Genomic DNA, 18,402 nt, shown 5'->3' with positions numbered 1-18,402 from the left:
AATGCTTGCTTCAGATTTCTTATTTTATTCTCGTTGTATGATTGAAGCGATCCGCCAAAGTATATGCACGTTATAATTAAAGACTATCAAGGCTATTTAATTCTTGTTGAACTGCCAGCCATTTGAATATGGTAAGAACTTGCCATCCAGAGTGATTTTTACACGATCGCCCTTGGGATCTTCAACCTAACGTTTTTCAATAGAAAGTATTATAGTATAAGCATAAACGGCTACGGTCATGGCTGCTCAATTTCTATACTGAGCTTACTAAGCTGATGTTACCTTGTCTACGTGAGCTTTGAAATCGATTGCTGACATGATGCCGTCACCGAACTTTAAGGAAGTGTTTTCAAAATAAGCTATGAGTCAGACGGCTTTTGAGGAAAAACTTCTACGTTACCTTTTCATGTATGATCGCCTTCAAAGGGTATCCATAAACTTGAATCATTTCAAAGAATCTGTAAAGTGTAGGATCTTGAGGAGGTAAAGTCATCAAACTTGATGAAAAATAGTCGTATAAAGTCAGCAATACTTTCGAATTTTGGCCAACGTTTAACACTTTCCTAAGTGTGTGGTTTTTTCTGTCTTCTATTTCTAACCTACCCTCCTCTAACCGGATAAAAATGAGAACCCATCTCTTCAAGCAAATGCTGAGTAGGTACATTCAGTAGTTCAGAAAGCTTATGCAACTGTTCATCCGATGGCTTTGCCTAAAAAATGAACATATGTTCAGTCGCAAAATAGGGGTTGGTTAGCTAATTTTTTGAAATTGAAGCCAAGATTCTTCGGTTTTGCTACAGGTACAGTACCTGGCCATAAAATATAGCTGCTGCATATACTTCATCACAGCCCAACTCTTTACCAATTTGCTCAAAGCTAGTTTATATGTTCAAATATATTTCAGTTCTAAACCTTCATTTTGCAGTATGGGCCGACTCGCCCTAATCCTGTTCATACCTTAATTTTCTTGTGTGCTTTGCTTGAAACATGCGCGTTTGGCAGGCACTAAGTTTAGGTTCCTAGTTGAAAATTAGATCGTTAATATCATGCAGTGTTTACACATTTTCAGTTGGAGCTTACGTTCATATTAGCTAGGATAAAGATGTAGCGAGTTTGGGAAAAGGAAATTGGAAGAGTAAAGCGAATTTATAAACAACGAACGACGTTTGTAAAAGCAGAAATTGATGCATAAAAAGTTGATTTACGCTCCGCCTCATGACGTTGCGAACGAGCTACTTACAGCAGACTTGCCTCCCGTACAAATATTCAATATAACGTTATCTATTGTATAGAGGACTGCTTACATTCCGGTTTTTCTGAGCGTATGAAATTGTTATGCAAATTGTGCCTTCCTTTAGCCGCCTTTTTCGAACTATTTCAGTAATTCAAGACAATCTGGACACTGTTAGCCAAAGGCCAAAAGTTGGGGAAACGCGAAAGATGAAACCAGATTGTCATGAAGAATAAATTAGAAGACCATCTGACTGCCGCGAAATACATCTAGAGGTGTGAGTAACTATTTCTTTATAGTAGATAAATTGCTCTTTCCCAACCTTCTTCAGCACTTAATTTGGCAAACTAGATAAGAAGTCTGCTTTAAGTGTAACCAGCGTTTCATTGGTAATGAAAGCTTCGCATTAAGCAAAGGTGTTAACAGCTGCTCACAAGAATTCGACATTTCAACGGTAATTGTATATAACCTTTTAGGGATAATTGGAAAATTTTGTCGAAAGGAGATTACCGTTTTTAAAATTCTACGCTTGACGCCAGACCCCTAATTTATTTGATCCACCACGTAGATACGACAGCTTTTTGATGTGCTAGTTCGGTCATACTACTAAGCATGAATTCTTTTTTTATCAAGTATGACTTGCTTTGCCTTGCCGACAACCTTTCAAAAAGAAATGCATACAGTGAGATACTTGAAGACATAAAAGCCCTTATGCAGGATTTAACTAAAACCGTTACATGTTCACTTTTGCGGCAATTCATCCTTACGTAATGATCCGTCATCTTACTGTGAAATAGAACCGCAGCATGCGCAAAATTTGAGCACCGTGCAAGCTACATAGTCGAAAAGTTAATCAGCCTTATGGATCTGATAATGACTCCATTTAAGACTAATCAGTGAATGTAAATCGTAAATAGCTGAAGACGGATTGTTATACATTTATATTTGCTTTCTCATCAAGGAGCTGATGGGAAAGCAAAAAAAAAAAAGTGCACTAAAGGCGTAACACAGCTGATAAAAACAATAAAAAAGAAGAAGTTGTGGTATAAGAAAACCTTGAAGGAAAGAATATCTGTATCTCAATTTTGTAATTAGATATATTGTTTTATGGAGTAAGAAAAGGAATGAAGACTACAATAATTTTTAACACTATAAACACTGAATTGCGAAGATGATAAAAAAGTTGCAATTACAAAAAGTGCAACGTTGAGAAGCCGTCTTCCTCCTGGAAATCGTTCCAACTTTTCCCAGATGTGATTTGGGTAAAGGATATACACTTAATTCGGCTGCTAATGACAGAGCTCGACTCGTTACAGAATTAGCAATCTACTAAAAGGGATAACGGACTCTGAATAGTACTAGAAAAAGCACAGATGTTGCAGTTTTATCTGTCACTAGACATCAACGCTTATATTTGCGGGTTGCTTATTGTTTGAAATTGTCAGTTTTCTACGGAATAAGAATCCCAGGGAACACAGGCCTTTAGTAGATTTTTCTTATTATGCTGGACTTACACTCTCACACAGGCCCAAACCATTTTACACAGCAAAATTAAACTTTTTGCAATTTCTGATGAAGAACTTTACTGTATGCCCTCAACTAGCAATATCACGGCAGAGTTTACATTATGATATTTAAAGACGTACAAGTATAATAAATTTGGTAATTTCAAAGGGGACATTGTAATCTGGTCGTCTACGCTTTTATATAAAAGATGCATCATCATCATCCTCACATACTTTTCCCCTCGTTGTATTCTTCTTTCGAGTACATCTTTTTTGCAGGATTATTGTCTTGCCACAGCCATTGAAATACAAAATTTCTATCCTTGATCTTGTAGCATTACACTCAATATCAGCCTTATTCATATAGTATAAGCAGGAGAGAACGAATTACAGCATATGAAGCATCTATCACTCATAGCAACCGCGATTTCTTCAATCGGTGGTTTCCTTTTTGGTTATGACATTGGTAAAGATAGTCCTCATTTTGTTTATTAATTCAAACAGATCGAAAAAAGGCATTGTATCTGATCCGCAATTGGAAACAGGTGTCATATCCGGTGTTTTAGCTATGCCAACATTTCCGACTTTCTTTGGAATGCAAGGTGATCCTAACCACATCGCCAAAATGAAGGGTGATGTTGTTTCTTTATTGCAGGCAGGCTGCTGTGTGGGTGCATTGTTAATCAATTTTATCGCAGGTAAGGATGCATTTGCAACGCGCAGCCATTCTGTGATTGTTAGTTAATGTAAAGACAATTTGTACTTACTGATTTGCTTTCTACTACTTTAACGAATAAGATCCTTTCGGTCGCAAATGGTCCATTGTTCTGAGTTCATTGGTTTTTATCGTAGGTTCTATTTTACAAGTCGTAGCTCAGAACCTCCCCACTATGATGGCTGGGCGTTTTATAGGTGGAAGTACGTATAGAATTCATCCATTATAAGCAGAAAGAAACAAGTTTCCACATTAACTTTTTTTTTTCATTCTATTTAATACTACTTGATTCTTTTTCAACTTGCTGAATGAATGATATACCCTTACCGAAAAAGTGGGCGTTGGTGGTTGCTCTATGTTGGTTCCTATGTATATTGCAGAAATTGCACCTCGCAAACTAAGAGGCCGATTGGGAACATTATGGCAGTTTTTGATTGTTTTGGGCATTATGATGTCTTACTGGATCGACTATGCTTGTCTCCGCCATATTCCAACAGGTGACACCCAATGGCGTGTACCCTTGGGTATCCAAATCGCCCCTGGTTTCATTTTGGGAGTGGGTATGGTCTTTTTACCTGAGTCTCTACGTTGGCTTGCTCTGAAGGGACGCGCGGAAGATGTCAAAAAGAATTTATTGCGCCTTAGAGATTTACCAGAAGATCATCCTTCGATCACTGAAGAATTATGCGAAATCAATGTGGCCGCTGAATTCGAAAGAGAATCAAAATCGGGCAAATGGACCGAACTGTTTCAACGTTCAAATTTGCATCGACTTTTCATTGGTATAATGCTGCAAATCTTCCAACAGTGGACTGGTACAAATGCTATTGTAAGCTATACCTTTTGCAACAATCAGATGATGGATAGAAAATGGAGCTGTGAAATCTTACTCTTGTTTGTTTTTTCATCTTAGAATTATTATGCTCCTGAAATTTTCAGATCAGCTGGTCTTGACAGTAACGAAGTTGAAATTCTTGCAACTGGTGTCTACGGTAAATGAATGATTGCATTATACAGTAGATGCATGCCTCGACTGACTCTTAAATTTAAAATCTAACTGTAGGCATTGTCAAGGTAGCTTTTGTCTTTATCTCTTTCTTCATGGTGGATACAAAGCTAGGTCGCAGAAAGACCCTCATGATTGGTTCTGCCGTGATGATGATCGCATTTTATATTCTGGGTGGTATGATTTTGGGTATCCAACGTGATAATGGTGGTGGTGGTTTTGCCGCTGCTAGGGCTAAGATTGATGCCAAGGGATATGTTGCTATGGTCATGATTTACGTTTTTGCTGTCGGTTATGAATTCTCTTGGGGCCCTATTGTTTGGATTGTCTGTTCTGAAATATATCCTACAAGAATTCGTGCTATGGCACTATCTCTGACGACAGCCTTTAACTGGGCTATGAACGCTACTATTGCTAAAGTGACACCTATCATGATGACCAACATTACTTATGGCACTTATTTTTTCTTTGGTTCCTGCGCCGTAGTTATGGGCGTTTTTGCCTTTGTATTTTTGCCCGAGACTCGTGGACGATCTCTGGAAGAAATGGATGCACTATTCAATTCAGGTATGATTCTGACATATAAGGATACTTACAAGGTCGACAAAGAACAAATCAAGCGGGACGAAGAAGCTGGAATCTTTAAAGACTAATTTCATCCGTCTACGTCAGTATCGTTTTATGCCGAATTCATATTTCCCATGTATATTATATCTTTTTCTATTAAACATGCTAAACCTCTAGCTATTCTACCAACTTAATTCTATCATCCTCACAACTAATTCTCTCGAATAAATGTCCTAACTATCCGCCCGGGCATTTACTGAATATAGAACAAAGAAAAGTTGTCTCCCTTGTTCCTGGATTTTCTACTTCGATACATTCTCCGTCTTTCAGCTCCGCTACGCCATTCGATTGGGTAGAGTATGACATCATTCATAAGGCGCGCGATACCCTACCTTTTTCCACTCCAGTGCCCCACCTCACTAAGCAAGTTTCTCAGCAGCGAAAAGAACAATAACACCCCGCAAAAAACAATGTTAACAAAATCTATCGAGCTAGTAAAGTCTTTCTTTCTCTCTTCGAACTGAATATATTACAAAAATGTCTGACGTTGCTGATTCCCAAAAGTTGTCTACCGGTAAGCTATTACATTTACTATTATAACAAGAGGAAGACTCGTTCCGATGAATCTGTGCCCGAGGCTAACACGTCATTTCAATAATAGTTGGTTTTGATGCTCGGTAAAGTCCATTCATCATGAACGAATGAAAAGAGAATGAATAAATACACATTCTGGATAGTACTCCAATTAATCTTTATATTTTTCAATCAATAATCAAACATCTTTGTTGATAACAATTCACAACAGCTTCCCTAATACCAACCAAACCAAGCAGTAACGTATTACAATTTTAAAACGATGCAGCAAAGTATATTTAAGTCATATGGAGAGCTGTATTAACGAAAAAAAAAAAAAAAAATGCAACCATGTTTCCTTTTAAAATAGCTGCTGGCAAAACTATGTAGATTACTATAAGTGTATCAATGCTCGTGGTGAAGAGTTTGAACCTTGCAAGCAATTCTTCAGAGCTTTCCATTCTTTATGTCCTAACGAATGGGTAACAAACATGATAGGTGTTTTTAGATCACTTAGAATAATTATACTAAGACTTACTTTATTGTTAGATTGAAAAGTGGGATGAGCAAAGAGAGGAAGGTCGCAACCCCTCCAACTTTGAAGTCTAAGAAATGACTAAATCAGTAAAGAAAAAAAAAAAAGAGAAAGTTTTTTAAGACGTTTACTCAAATACATAAATTATGATGTGTATAAACTACAAATTTAATGCTATTATTGCTATTATTAAAGATTCTTTCAACTACTTCGTGAAAACTACACTACCATTAATAAGTCTAAACATTTCAGAACATATTGCCTGGCCACGTATGTCAGAGAATGAGTCGAAAATCTTTATTATGTACAAAAGAGAGAAAAAGTGAATTAAATACAGGAGAGTTTATATGTAGTTATAATGGCGAAGAAATAAAATTAATGAAAGGGATATGTGATTTGGAGGGAAGAAAAGGCCGGTGATTGTATGTCTTTGTATACTTAAATCTTATCAGGCTGTATCAGAATTCGACTTCTTTGCCACCAAACTGTACTTCCTCGAATCACGGTTTGCTTGGGCTTGAACTTGGTTGCCTCACTCATCAAATGAGATAAATGCTGAATATTCACTTCACCCACAACAGCATCAGCTGGCGTTGTAGTCATCGACTTGGAGTCATCATTATCTTCATCTTCATCTTCTTCCTGATCCTCGAGAAAGTCATTCTTACTGGCACTTTTATCGATCAACTCTCTCACATAGCGACTCTGTATCATGTCTCTTTTCACACCACCTAAACATAACCGTTGCAAACCGGACCCGATAGTGGCTCGATGTCTTGATATATTCGCCATTTCTATGTTAATACGCTGTACAACTGAATTAAAGAAGGTAGAGCCTAAACAACGTGAATCACTCAAACTGATAGTCTGTAAAGTCGGGCAATGAGTTATGATGGCTGTAAGGGTATCTTCAGAAACGTGTTCTGTATTATTGTTGAATATACAAATTTGGCGTATTTTTCTACATCGGGCAGCAATAAACCGGACTGATTTATCAGTCAGCTGATGAGCGTTACCAATACTCAGATATTCCAGTGTAGCGCCACATCGATCAACAAGCGTTGCTAGACTGGAATCACTGACAGGTGTATTACCCATAATTTCGATGCGTTTCAGTTGAGGGTTTGTAATGGCTAATTTACATAGTGTAGAGCTTTGAATAGTCGAACAATTGTTGAAAGTGATAGACTCTAAACTGCCAGAAGTCAAATATTTTGCCATCTCATAGACAGAATCATCTGTTTTAGGTGAGTAAGATACAAGTCGGATAGATTTCAGTTTCGGACAGTTATCTGCGAAATGAACTAAAGGAAGCGATGGTGCAAAGTTTGTATTAAGTTGTTGCTGATGAGGATGATGCTGATGATGGCCAGTTTTCTGTGAATATTGTTGTTGCTGTGGTTGCTGCTGTTGTTGTAGCTGCTGCTGAAATTTCTGTTGCTGTTGATGTTGTTGTTGCTGTTGCCTTGCCAACATTGGTAATGGTAGACAAGGCTGTTTCGATGGATGTAGTTGAGACGGTAATGGCTGTTGTTGAGGATGTCGAAAAGGTTGATAAAGGAGTTTGTTTGAATTCGAAGGACTGTGCTTGTTGATTTGGGTGGGAGAATGGTGGTTATTAGAATTATTTGTAGTGGTATTGGTATTAGTATTAGGATTGTTGTTTAGTTGTAGTAGATGCGCAGCCGCTGGTGGTGCAACTGCCCGGGTATGATGAAAAGTAATGCTAATAGATAACAAATTTGGACATAACAAAGTAATCAGGTAAATATGGTTCGAATTTATGCTCAAGTCTCTATCAGAGTGTACAAGTTCCAATGATGTAATAAAATTTCCATAATCCAACGTTTTTCTCTTCTTTGATAGAATGTGAAATATTCGTTCAAATTCTCTTTCTCTAACAAATTTGAAGCCTGACCATAATATCTTTGCTGTTTCCACATGCCAACTTTTACAGACGTACATTGTGTTTAAGAGATCCGACTTGCTCAAGTATGGTAACACATTACTGAGACAAGGGACTGATCTTCTTGTAGCAGTACTGGTAGCGGTAGTGCCATTACGGTGATTATGGTTATGGTTTAGATTCAATGTAGAAATGGGAGTGGTTGTATTCGTGGTGATTATCGTTGACGTCTTGAATGGCTTTAAATGAGCATCTGTTGTCATATACGCACAAAGACCAATTTGGTTATTGTGATTTTTGGTGGGCGTAACAAGAATAATGGTTGATAAATTTTATCGATTCCTAGATAAAAATGATGACCGAAACAGCTTTGAAAAATAAAAAAAAAAGAAGCGTAAATATTTGACGCGCTTGAAATGAAAGGAAAAAGATGCTTTGAAATGATTATTTGATGGTTTAGAAAGAAACAAACGATTTTTACTAATAAAAAATTCTTCGTTTTTTTTTAGTTCCTTTTGAATCGTCTAGTTTTATTTTTTTATTATTATTTTTTTTTTTACTTCAAGTCTTTACCCGCTTTTTTATAGTCAAAAGAAAGAAACAAAGAGAAAGAATGAATGGAAATGCTTGGAAAAAACTTTTCTTTGTTCTTTTCTTGTGCGTGAGTGTGTGTGTGTTTTCTACTTCTTTTTTGCTGCGAGAAAATAGAGTATTTCCAATAGCAATAGTGAGTAAGTTGTAGGGAATCAATTGTTTAATGTTTCTTCATTAGGAAATCGATGATATCATAGTGCCTTTAGAGTTTAAGGTTTGCCCATTTCTTCGTTTATTTTCCAGGTCAGATTTTGAAGTTTCACTAAACCATCTTGTTACAGCGCTCTTGTGTGCATCTCCTTTAAAAAATAAAAACTTTCAGAAATCACCAAGGTCTTCTATAATTTTACTGACTTTATTACATCTCTTTTTCCAATGGTTGTATGCACAATGCACGTGAACAATGTTTACTTGATTATGATCAGAAATTAAAAAGTTTCTAGACTACCGTTCTTTTTCTCAAAGACTAAGAATTAGACCATACTCAACCTGGGGCTGATTAAATTTAGTTGCTATCAGTGATACAAAAGTAGTTAGTTCAACCATCTGCGTTTGTGCGGATACAGACATATTTGTAAAAGACCCCTACACTACGCAGGTACAGAATGAAATTGCTGACGATAACGCTTTGCATTGATCAGATTAGGCGGTATTCTCTGCCTTAATCTTTGTTTCTGTCATGAATTATAACTCGTAATACTACAGCTTTTTGATTAAAATAAAAAAGTTGTTAGAATGAATATGCAATCACTTTGAAAATCTCAGAAAGGAGGAAGTACCATTATATCATTGCATGTGCACACTTAGTAAGTGATTTACATCGTTGTTGAAATATGTACACGATATGTCACATACTTTTTATCTGCATACGGTAGCAGCATATTTTCATAAAAAATGATGATAGTGAATTTTTCTTTCCCCTCTATTATGTATATCAATTAGGATGAATGCACAAAAAAAGAAACATTCTAGATTATCCCATGCAGTTCCTTTTTCTTCTTTTTTGTTGGAAAGTAAAAAGTCATGATTTAGGGTTTTTAAGCTTTGCAGATTCTACAGTTGGTTTTTTTTGTATTTAATTTACGAATTCTACAGTTGTTCAATGTCCTTTGCTACTGTTTTTTTCGCTTGACCTTCGCACGAAATGGCTATTAAATTGAGACTAAAATACAATTAAAATTCAGACTAATCTAAAAAGTATTTTGGATGAAAAGTATAGTTTTTGTTCGTACCTTTTTCTATCAAAATGCTCAATGCCAAATGTGCGAACTACTATTACTCAAACAGCAGTTAATAAAATCTCAGAAATGTACAGTGAGGAACTTCACAAGATGAACTCCCCTAAGCGCGTAAAAATCTTTAAACTGTCGCTATAGAACCTGCAGCACCATTTTCGTTATACGATGACGAGAGAAAATTCCGGGGCGGCCATTGTGTTCTCATACGGAATTTGCAATAGTAAGCAAATTTTTGGCCGCATTGACGTCTCTTTGCCATATTATACCAGAGGTTTTGCAGGTCTTGGTACCATAGACGCTGGAGCCGTCCGAAATTCGTACTTCTTCCATTTCCACACCATTACAATTGTTACAAACCTACGAAAATGACATTACTTCTAGAGAAGGGCACCTGATTTGGCAATTTTGGACCCACCTTTGATGTTTTAAACTCACAGTATTCGATGGTGATGCTTTTCTCGCTTCTAGCCTTCTCTTTTTGCCCTTCTCTTTAGCTTGCTTTGTTTCGTATTCGTCTTTTCCGGACTTTCGTTTCTAGGCTAGAAAAGCGTATGAACAGAATATCAGTGAAAATGAACAGGAAATACTACCTCTTCAGCTATCTGTTACCATTATATTCAGGACACAAATATGAGCCCCTATGGGTATGTCCGTTCCGTCCGCAATCGAGACATGTTTCTAAATATTGGTGGTTCAACGAATCTGTTTGAGTACATAAACGAATAGTAAACAAAATACACGATTTTAGATCAAGAGAGATGCTGAGCAGTCATTGAGAATACAGGATTGTGAGTCAATTACATAGAATACAACTGGACAACCAGTTCACATGGCAGCTTAGGAGAATGTACGTAATTCTTCTGGGCCGATCAAACAACGAAACTTACTGCAACAAATGCGTGCAAAAAGTGGCGGGCCTCAGATGGTTACTACAAGTGTCCAAATGTAAAAAGTAAGTAGTCCGAAAACAATGACTTAAATTTTCTAAATTGAATCAATTAAAATATCCAATTTTGTAGAAAAGAAAGTCTAAATTAAAATCAAAAATACTGTAGCGATTTGCTATCCGTACTAGCCTTCTTCACATCCAACAATCGAACAGCCCCAACTCCAAACTGATCTCTCAATGCCGTTCTCGATTAATAATCGACCCGATCCTGTATATTCCTATGTCAACTAATGAACGCAGCCGATGTATCCGATGGCGTTTGGGTTGGCTTCCTGGAGGCCACCGAACCTATTGCCTTAAACATCCCTCGTCATTACTTATAAAGACCCACGCTATCTCGTGTTTAAACATGCACCACCGCCTACGACTCCACCCCCCTCATCAGTCTGCGATCCCATATCTTATGTCCTCAACCGTCTTCCTACACATCCGATCAAAAACCCATCCCAAATACAAAACTGACATTTTCATGGCCGGTACTTCGTCACATTTTGTTTGAACTCGACTATTTACACCACTCTCAAGAGCCGCCTACAACTCCTCGGTTAGGGCATCTATTGCTCGACTGGTTACCCTCTTCCCCTCCCCCAACCCTTTAGTACGTAATCCTTTTTACCCTTAAGCCTTAAGGGGTTTTTAGATTCTACTCAGCCTTTGGAGCTGCCCCAGGCAATTTAGATAAGTTTAATATCTCGTGTCCATTGGGCTTAAAGATGTTGGTAGTAAAAATCCTTGTTTAAACCTAAAGATTTGGTTGATCTTCGTTAGCTGTCCTTTAGATATCATTCACCACGATTTCATTCGGCGAAATAAAAAAGTAACGAGAAACATAACACGCTGCATAAATACTCAGATTCTTTTTTTACCTTTGTTTCTCTACTATTCTCCTATCGCGCGGATTAACTTATGCTCCCAACCATCCTACTTACTCCTGATATTGACGTGGATATTATAATCACTGGTTATGAGCAGCGCTTTCCTTTGCGATTTTACTGTTATTGCTCTAATATAGACTGTCAGGTCGAACTTTGGACAAACATACCAACTGCCGTTGAAAAGGAATGGAAAGGAGTCCCCTTCTCAGAAATAGCAGATCAGCCTCAACATTATCAACTTGACTTAGACATTCTCCATGTTCCTCCTGGAGTGTATGAATTTACGTTGAGATTTATTGTTCCAACAGCTGAACAGGAACAACAATCGTCAATAATGCCTCAGTGGGTTTGGTATGGAAAGCCAGGACAGAATGGTATATTACGTATTTTACCCTGTCCTACAGCGAATATTTTTGAATCGCCTATACTGTACACCACCCTTCCTGAATTAAAATTAGTAAATGCTTTTGAGAAAACAGAAAGGCGTGGCACAAACAGCGACGACCTACTTCTAGTACTTCACCATTTCAGAGCTCAGTCTTCATCATCATGTATACCCTTGCATCAAATGAACCATCCCCTTCACAGCTACGTTGCTTTTATAAGAAAAGGGTCTGGATCATATATAGTATTTTCAAGTTCAGTTGGCTCCAAATGAGATGCCTAAAGCGTAATAGTCTATAAAACTTACTGTGTTTACCAATATCTCAACATTAGATCCACCTGGCTAACACCTGTTGCAGGCATGCATCATTTCCATGATCGAAACCCACAAGAAAAATGGCAGTGCCTTTTATATCAAGATTTAAAGGAGGGTAAGATTCATTTATGGATGGCTGTGAGCCAGAATTCAGACTGCTGGTTATCGCCAGCAACAACAACCACATCAAACATGACTATTGCCGCCACGGGTTTAAATCTACATTGCCCTTCTGGTAAAGTAGCACATCTTTTGATCGTTTCTAGCTACGCTTCTCCTACCGCCATTTCTACCACTACATTTAAAGCTCACAACAGCGTTTGCCAACAGTTGTTCCAACTTGCTGTTTCTTACTATGAACAATGTATCAAAAAACAGTCTAAGGGTAATGGAAGCAAAAAGGAATGCCAACTAACCCTTGTAGACAAATTTGAACCATTTGTTGCTAAACAAGACTCATTTCATGTGGATAAGCTTGGCTTTTGTACGTGGAATGCCTTTAAAAAGGAGGTCAGCATGGAGAAAATTGAAGCCGCTTTAACGAGCTTCGAGCAACAACAGATTCCTATTCAATACTTATTAATAGATGATGGCTGGCAAAGCACATCACCTTCCGGTCAAATGTTGTCGTTTGATACCTTTCATTGTCGTTTCGGCGATACACTGCAGAATGCTATAACAAATTTGAAAAGGAATCATCCATTGATTCAACATATCGGTGTATGGCATGTAATGTATAAAATCTTAATTCCAAAGAAAGAAACATCACAAGTAAAAAACTGACAACTGTGTGGTTTTTCCCGCAATTCAATCTCTAATACAGACCCTGGCTGGATATTGGTATGGCATGGATGAAAGTTTTGCTAAAAACTCTGGTTATTCGTGGACATTTTCAACACATCAACAAGACAGTCGCTCTGTAGGCTTAGTAACCGATCCTCATCAATTTTATGAAGATTTCTACAAGTTTTTGAAATCTGCAGGTGTTGATTTTGTCAAAGTCGATAATCAGGGCGGTTTTCAGGACCTTCGCATTCGAGCAGAAGCTGATAATATGTCTGTTTGGGATGCCTATAGAAAAGCAATGGTTCAAAATGCTGATCGCTACTTAAATGGCCAGGTGATACATTGTATGGCATTAACGCCTCATATCCTGTTTGATCTCTATACCCATAAGAAGACTAGGCTCTCTTTTAGGTAATGTAACTTTTATTCCTCTTCTCGGCATGAATGAACACTTGATGAAAGGCATTTAACCCATGTTTTGCATCATCTCCCTTCACCAATCGTCTTAATAGAAATAGTGATGACTTCTTCCCTGATGTAGCAGATAGCCATGCATGGCACATTTACGCAAACGCTATCAATTCTTTGCTAACCTCCCAATACCCAGACATCATCAGCGACTGGGATATGTTTCAATCAGATCATCCATTTGCCGAATTCCATGCTACAGCGTAAGATATCATGTTTGAATATAGAAGCACCAATTTCATACATGAATATGACTGTTACAGCTCTCTTACAAAATATAGTCGAGCTATTTCTGGTGGCCCTATCTATATTACAGATGTGCCTCTGAAACACAATAAGCAATTGATTATGAAACTGGTCGCGCAAACAAGACAGTCAACTTACTCTATTCTTCGATTCTCTACACCACCTCAACCTAGCTTCGATACAGTGTTTGGTAACCCAATGGGCCGTCTATCGATCCTAAGCCTTTATAACAAACATTGCGAAGACAAAGAGAACAATGCCGAAGATAAAGCTCCCAACTGCATTTGTAGCTCGAATGCGACAGTAATGGAATATGGAGCTTGCGGATTTTGGAATCCTAAAAGCCAAGAGCAACTAGGAGCTGTTAGCAGTAGTGCCATTTTTGGTGTTGGAAAGAATATTGGGCTTGCCTATCATGTAGCCCGCATCATTACAGGGCCTGAACAAGGTAAGCTTTGGCTATTGAGACAGTATGCACAGCATGATTTGAAATCTACCGAAATACTAGACAGCAGAAGTGTAAGGAATGACAACACTCCGCAAGCGTTAAGTGTTCGTGTCAAAGGTTATTGCTCTACTTTAATCTCTTTCAGCCCTGTCCGAACGATAGGGTGCTTGGGAATTGCTTGTTTGGGTTTAATGGACAAGTTAAACGGGCTAAAAGCAGTCAAACAGACGGATTTAAAAATGAAACGGCTTAATGACGATTTAAGCAAGGAAGTACGCGCCTTCAGCGTTCGTAAGCCAAACGATAACCAACCAATATCTATCGAATTCGACCATTCTTATACATATAGAGCCAGATTGACTCATCGAAGTTCTTCTTGCGGGTTTTGGTTGAAATCAATGCCTATTAATGAGATAGAGAACAATAATGTTACGGCGTTGCAACGTACAAATTTCTACCCATATCAAGTGCGACTCGATGGTCAAATCTTGATGGAAGACAAAGATTGGATTTGGTCTTCAGAAACAGGCCTCCTAAACGTAAATATGATGGCTACACCACTAAACTTGACCATGACAGATACTTTCCTCATAGACATAGAAATCCACCCGGTCAAATATAAATAATAATACGTGTTTTTGTTCTAATAAAGCGACAAGGTTCATTAACTTTATAATTAAGATTACAATATAAGGGAATTGAGTTAGTGGGTGCTAAAGAGACATGTGTTGTATGATTCTTAATCTACAGTTGGGGAAAGAAAAGTATCTAAACAATAAATGACGTATTGATGGTATAATTAAGTAATAGAAGTAGTAATAAGCAGTTGTACAAAAGTAGAGCTGTGCATTAGAAAAAAAAAAAAGTAAAAAGATATTAACAAGTTCATTCTCCATTGTCCAATTCGATAGAAGCGTTATCCATTGGCTTCAAAAAGGAGCGCTTGAGTAATTTGTAAACTTCACCCCAGGCGATTATGAACAAAATTAAACCCATGTCAAGGCCCCATTCCCAAGTGATACCCTTCATACGGAAACCTTCAATGGCAACCACTGGAATGTACATGAAAATCACAAGACCGACAATATCAAAAATAAGAGTTCCCATAAAGGTCTTGGAGCGAAGAGTCTTTTTGATACCGGTCCAGTTCCATTCCACTTCACGGTAGCTACGGCAATGGATCATAACTATCAAAGAAGCAAAACTGAAGACGACAAGAAGAGAAGCACGACCTCTGAAGAAGGAGTCACAAGCACCCGCGACGTAATGAGAATCACAATTAATGCCACCAACACCGTGACCAACAGTGTACAAGGGAACAAAGAAAGCAACTAAACAAATAATCGCCACACCCAGTGTATAAGCAATAGTATCCATAATAATTTCTCTGTTGAAGATACTTTCGGTAGGAGGACGAGGAGGTTCTTTCATGACGGTCTTGGAGGGAGGTTGAACACTGAGAGCACCAGCAGGCGGAGTAAGGATAATATAAATGAAAAGCATTTGCAAAGTAGAAAGAGGAGCAGCACTACGGTTTCCAGGATCACGGACAGCTAAACAGAGCAAGACAACGAGAGCCATGGCGAACAACAGAATCCAATAGTACAGAAGGAAACGTTGCATATTCTGATAGATACGTCGACCTTCGGCAATTGCACGAATTATTGTGGCAAAATTATCATCTGTTAAAATAATATCAGAAGCTTGCTTTGCGACATCACTACCATTCTTGCCCATAGCGATACCAACATCAGCGATACGAAGAGAAGGAGAATCGTTGACACCATCACCAGTCATAGCAGAGATATTTCGACGACGAGCAGAAGCTTCGATCATCTTCACTTTTGTTTCGGGGGAACAACGAGCAACGACCAAAGGGAGATCTTGGAGCGCATCAATTTCTTCGTCTGTGAGGGCATCGAAAGCAGGACCTGTCATAACTAAACGCTTTTGCTCTTCAGGTGTAATATTCTTGCGTAGAATACTAATTTCCTTAGCGATAGCAGTAGCAGTCTTTTCATGATCACCCGTAAGCATATGAACAGAGATGCCGGCTTGATGAGCTTCTCGAACAGCTTGTTTGGATTCTTTCCTTGGAGGATCATAAATACCAGTCAGACCGAGGAAAGTAAGGTCGCGTTCAATCTCTTCGCGGGTATATTTTTGTAATTCTTCTGCTGAGATATTGGCTGGCATATCCAATCTACGATAAGAAGTGGCCATGACACGAAGACCTTTAGCAGCTAAAACATCAACCTTTTCCAAAATAGGCAGTTGATCTTCGTTAGCAGGAAAGTTGGAGCACAATTGAATGACACGTTCAGCAGCGCCTTTAGTGAAGGCAAAGACGCTACCTGTGTTTTTGTCCAAACAAACTGTTGTCATACGCTTGATACTAGAATCGAATTGATATTCAGCTAAGAGATCCCAACCATTAGCTTCCAGATCAGGTTTACCCATATTGAATTTGTGAGCAAAAACTTGCAAGGCGACTTCAGTAGGGGCACCGCTAGCAATCCAATCATCAGAATCGGTCTCTCCATCCGCTGTACCAAAAGCAGCTTCTTTTTCGAGAACTTTCTCAGTTTTCTCATTGTTTGCTTCCTTATTGTTAGTGTCGTCACGTTTGGTGATGCTTGACATATTACAAAGAGCAGCGCACCGAACCAAATTAGCAACGTCGGGATCAAGATTGGCCCTGTCAACAAACTCGGCATCTGAACCATCGTTCACATTTTCGGTCAAGTGCTCCTTCGTACAATAAATATCGCCATGGGGAGCCAAACCGTTAGGAGTGACATAGAAAAAGCCTTTTGCAGGTGTCCAAAAGTGAACGACTACCATTTTTGCCATTGTTAAGGTACCAGTCTTATCGGAGAAAATATTGGTGACGGAGCCTAATGTTTCCAAGCACTTTAGTTTACGAACAATTGCTTTCTGATGAGTCATTTCTTTGCCGCCCAAAACAAGTGTCACGGTCATCACAGTAGTCAAACCGGCAGGTAAAACAGATAAAGCAGCTGTCATAGCGTACATACCGGTATCATAATCCGGCTTAAACTTGACGGACGCGAGGACAATGATAACGCAAACAACAGCAGCGACAAGCAAGATAATGTACATTTTATCTAAGGATTTCTGAAGGCGAGTACGGTCCGAGTCAGTCGCATCATTGAGTTTAGATGCAACTTTACCGATTTCTGTGCGCATACCAGTCGACGTGACAATAGCTTTCCCTCTGCCTTTGGATACAATGGTAGATGAGTAAACCATATTGATACGATCGCCTAAAGGTTCGTCTGTTAATTCATCGCATAAACGCATGGTTGGACAAAGCAAAACGGATCAGATCAAAGTGTTACCAAATTTGCCGTTTTTCCTAAAACTGTATAACCCAAAAATAAAAAGGCTTACCAGCTTTCTCTAACAATACCAAGTCCTTATGAACGGGTACAGATTCGCCAGTCAACAAAGCTTCATCAATCTCAAGGTTCGATGCGTAAAATAAACGAGCATCGGCACCAATTGAATCACCTTCTTTGACAACTAGGATATCGCCAGGGACAATTTCTCGACTTTGAACAGAGGTCTCTATGCCGTTACGTATCACGCTGGCCATGGGTGAAGAAAGATTTTGCAATGCTGCTAAAGTTTGTTCAGCTGCATATTCTTGAGAAAAGCCAAGGTATAAATTGAGTACAGCAATAAACATTAATAATGATCCAGTAACATAGTCTGCTAAACAGTAAGATGCAATGCCTAAAGCAACGAAAATCCAATTCATAACGTCCAACAATTGCCCAATTAAAACGGTGAGCCATGCAGGTCTGCCACCCGCTGATAATTCATTAAAACCGTATTTAGCATGTCTATCTGCAATTGCGTTGTCTGAGAGACCGTTGTCGAGTGAGGTATTGAAATGCTCGGCTACCTCTTCGATTGTTTTGACGTGCCAATCTGCTATTTCATTTTGTTGATTTTTCTCGGTCATTCTTTGGAAGAATAAACTGATTTGTTATAGATATACAGAGAGAATACAAATATATTTCCCTTAAGAGAG

The 18,402-nt window shown here is 38.4% G+C and overlaps 6 protein-coding genes across 6 annotated transcripts; 3 read left to right on the top strand and 3 right to left on the bottom strand.

The window, feature by feature from the left end:
• Nucleotides 1–96: 96 nt before the first annotated feature.
• Nucleotides 97–1,086, bottom strand: BDF20DRAFT_839244 (cyanate hydratase; the record flags this gene model as incomplete). The annotated part of the gene is made up of 7 exons (XM_053079253.1): nucleotides 97–186; nucleotides 283–333; nucleotides 401–497; nucleotides 604–710; nucleotides 810–876; nucleotides 958–1,019; nucleotides 1,081–1,086. 7 exons carry the CDS (start codon nucleotides 1,084–1,086, stop codon nucleotides 97–99), a joined length of 480 nt encoding a protein of 159 aa, XP_052932537.1.
• Nucleotides 1,087–3,132: 2,046 nt separating this feature from the next.
• BDF20DRAFT_827152 (general substrate transporter) lies at nucleotides 3,133–5,110 on the top strand (the record flags this gene model as incomplete). The annotated part of the gene is made up of 6 exons (XM_053078140.1): nucleotides 3,133–3,202; nucleotides 3,282–3,434; nucleotides 3,535–3,654; nucleotides 3,787–4,280; nucleotides 4,365–4,443; nucleotides 4,515–5,110. The coding sequence occupies 6 exons, from the start codon at nucleotides 3,133–3,135 to the stop codon at nucleotides 5,108–5,110; spliced, it is 1,512 nt and encodes a 503-aa protein (XP_052932536.1).
• Nucleotides 5,111–5,521: 411 nt separating this feature from the next.
• BDF20DRAFT_894401 (cytochrome c oxidase subunit VIb) lies at nucleotides 5,522–6,350 on the top strand. Its single transcript, XM_053082400.1, has 5 exons — nucleotides 5,522–5,598; nucleotides 5,686–5,701; nucleotides 5,830–5,856; nucleotides 5,968–6,079; nucleotides 6,147–6,350. Exons 1-5 carry the CDS (start codon nucleotides 5,562–5,564, stop codon nucleotides 6,204–6,206), a joined length of 252 nt encoding a protein of 83 aa, XP_052932535.1. The 5' UTR covers nucleotides 5,522–5,561; the 3' UTR covers nucleotides 6,207–6,350.
• On the bottom strand, nucleotides 6,199–7,542 carry BDF20DRAFT_894396 (uncharacterized protein). Its single transcript, XM_053082399.1, has one exon. The coding sequence runs from the start codon at nucleotides 7,351–7,353 to the stop codon at nucleotides 6,571–6,573; it is 783 nt and encodes a 260-aa protein (XP_052932534.1). The 5' UTR covers nucleotides 7,354–7,542; the 3' UTR covers nucleotides 6,199–6,570.
• A 4,183-nt stretch (nucleotides 7,543–11,725) lies between these two features.
• On the top strand, nucleotides 11,726–14,344 carry BDF20DRAFT_827116 (raffinose synthase or seed imbibition protein Sip1-domain-containing protein; the record flags this gene model as incomplete). Its single annotated transcript, XM_053078138.1, has 5 exons — nucleotides 11,726–12,306; nucleotides 12,412–13,123; nucleotides 13,218–13,591; nucleotides 13,693–13,851; nucleotides 13,930–14,344. Coding segments are annotated over 5 exons (2,241 nt in total), but the record flags the coding sequence as incomplete, so codon positions are not given.
• An 883-nt stretch (nucleotides 14,345–15,227) lies between these two features.
• Nucleotides 15,228–18,333, bottom strand: BDF20DRAFT_826823 (uncharacterized protein; the record flags this gene model as incomplete). Its single annotated transcript, XM_053078113.1, has 3 exons — nucleotides 15,228–16,903; nucleotides 16,967–17,641; nucleotides 17,757–18,333. 3 exons carry the CDS (start codon nucleotides 18,331–18,333, stop codon nucleotides 15,228–15,230), a joined length of 2,928 nt encoding a protein of 975 aa, XP_052932532.1.
• Nucleotides 18,334–18,402: the final 69 nt, after the last annotated feature.

The sequence above is a fragment of the Mycotypha africana genome (genome assembly GCF_025528875.1).
Source record: "Mycotypha africana strain NRRL 2978 chromosome Unknown BDF20scaffold_11, whole genome shotgun sequence".
NCBI classification, from domain to species: domain Eukaryota; kingdom Fungi; phylum Mucoromycota; class Mucoromycetes; order Mucorales; family Mycotyphaceae; genus Mycotypha; species Mycotypha africana.
The sequence above is the reverse complement of the archived record's forward strand: the minus strand, read 5'-3'. Positions and strand labels throughout refer to the sequence as shown.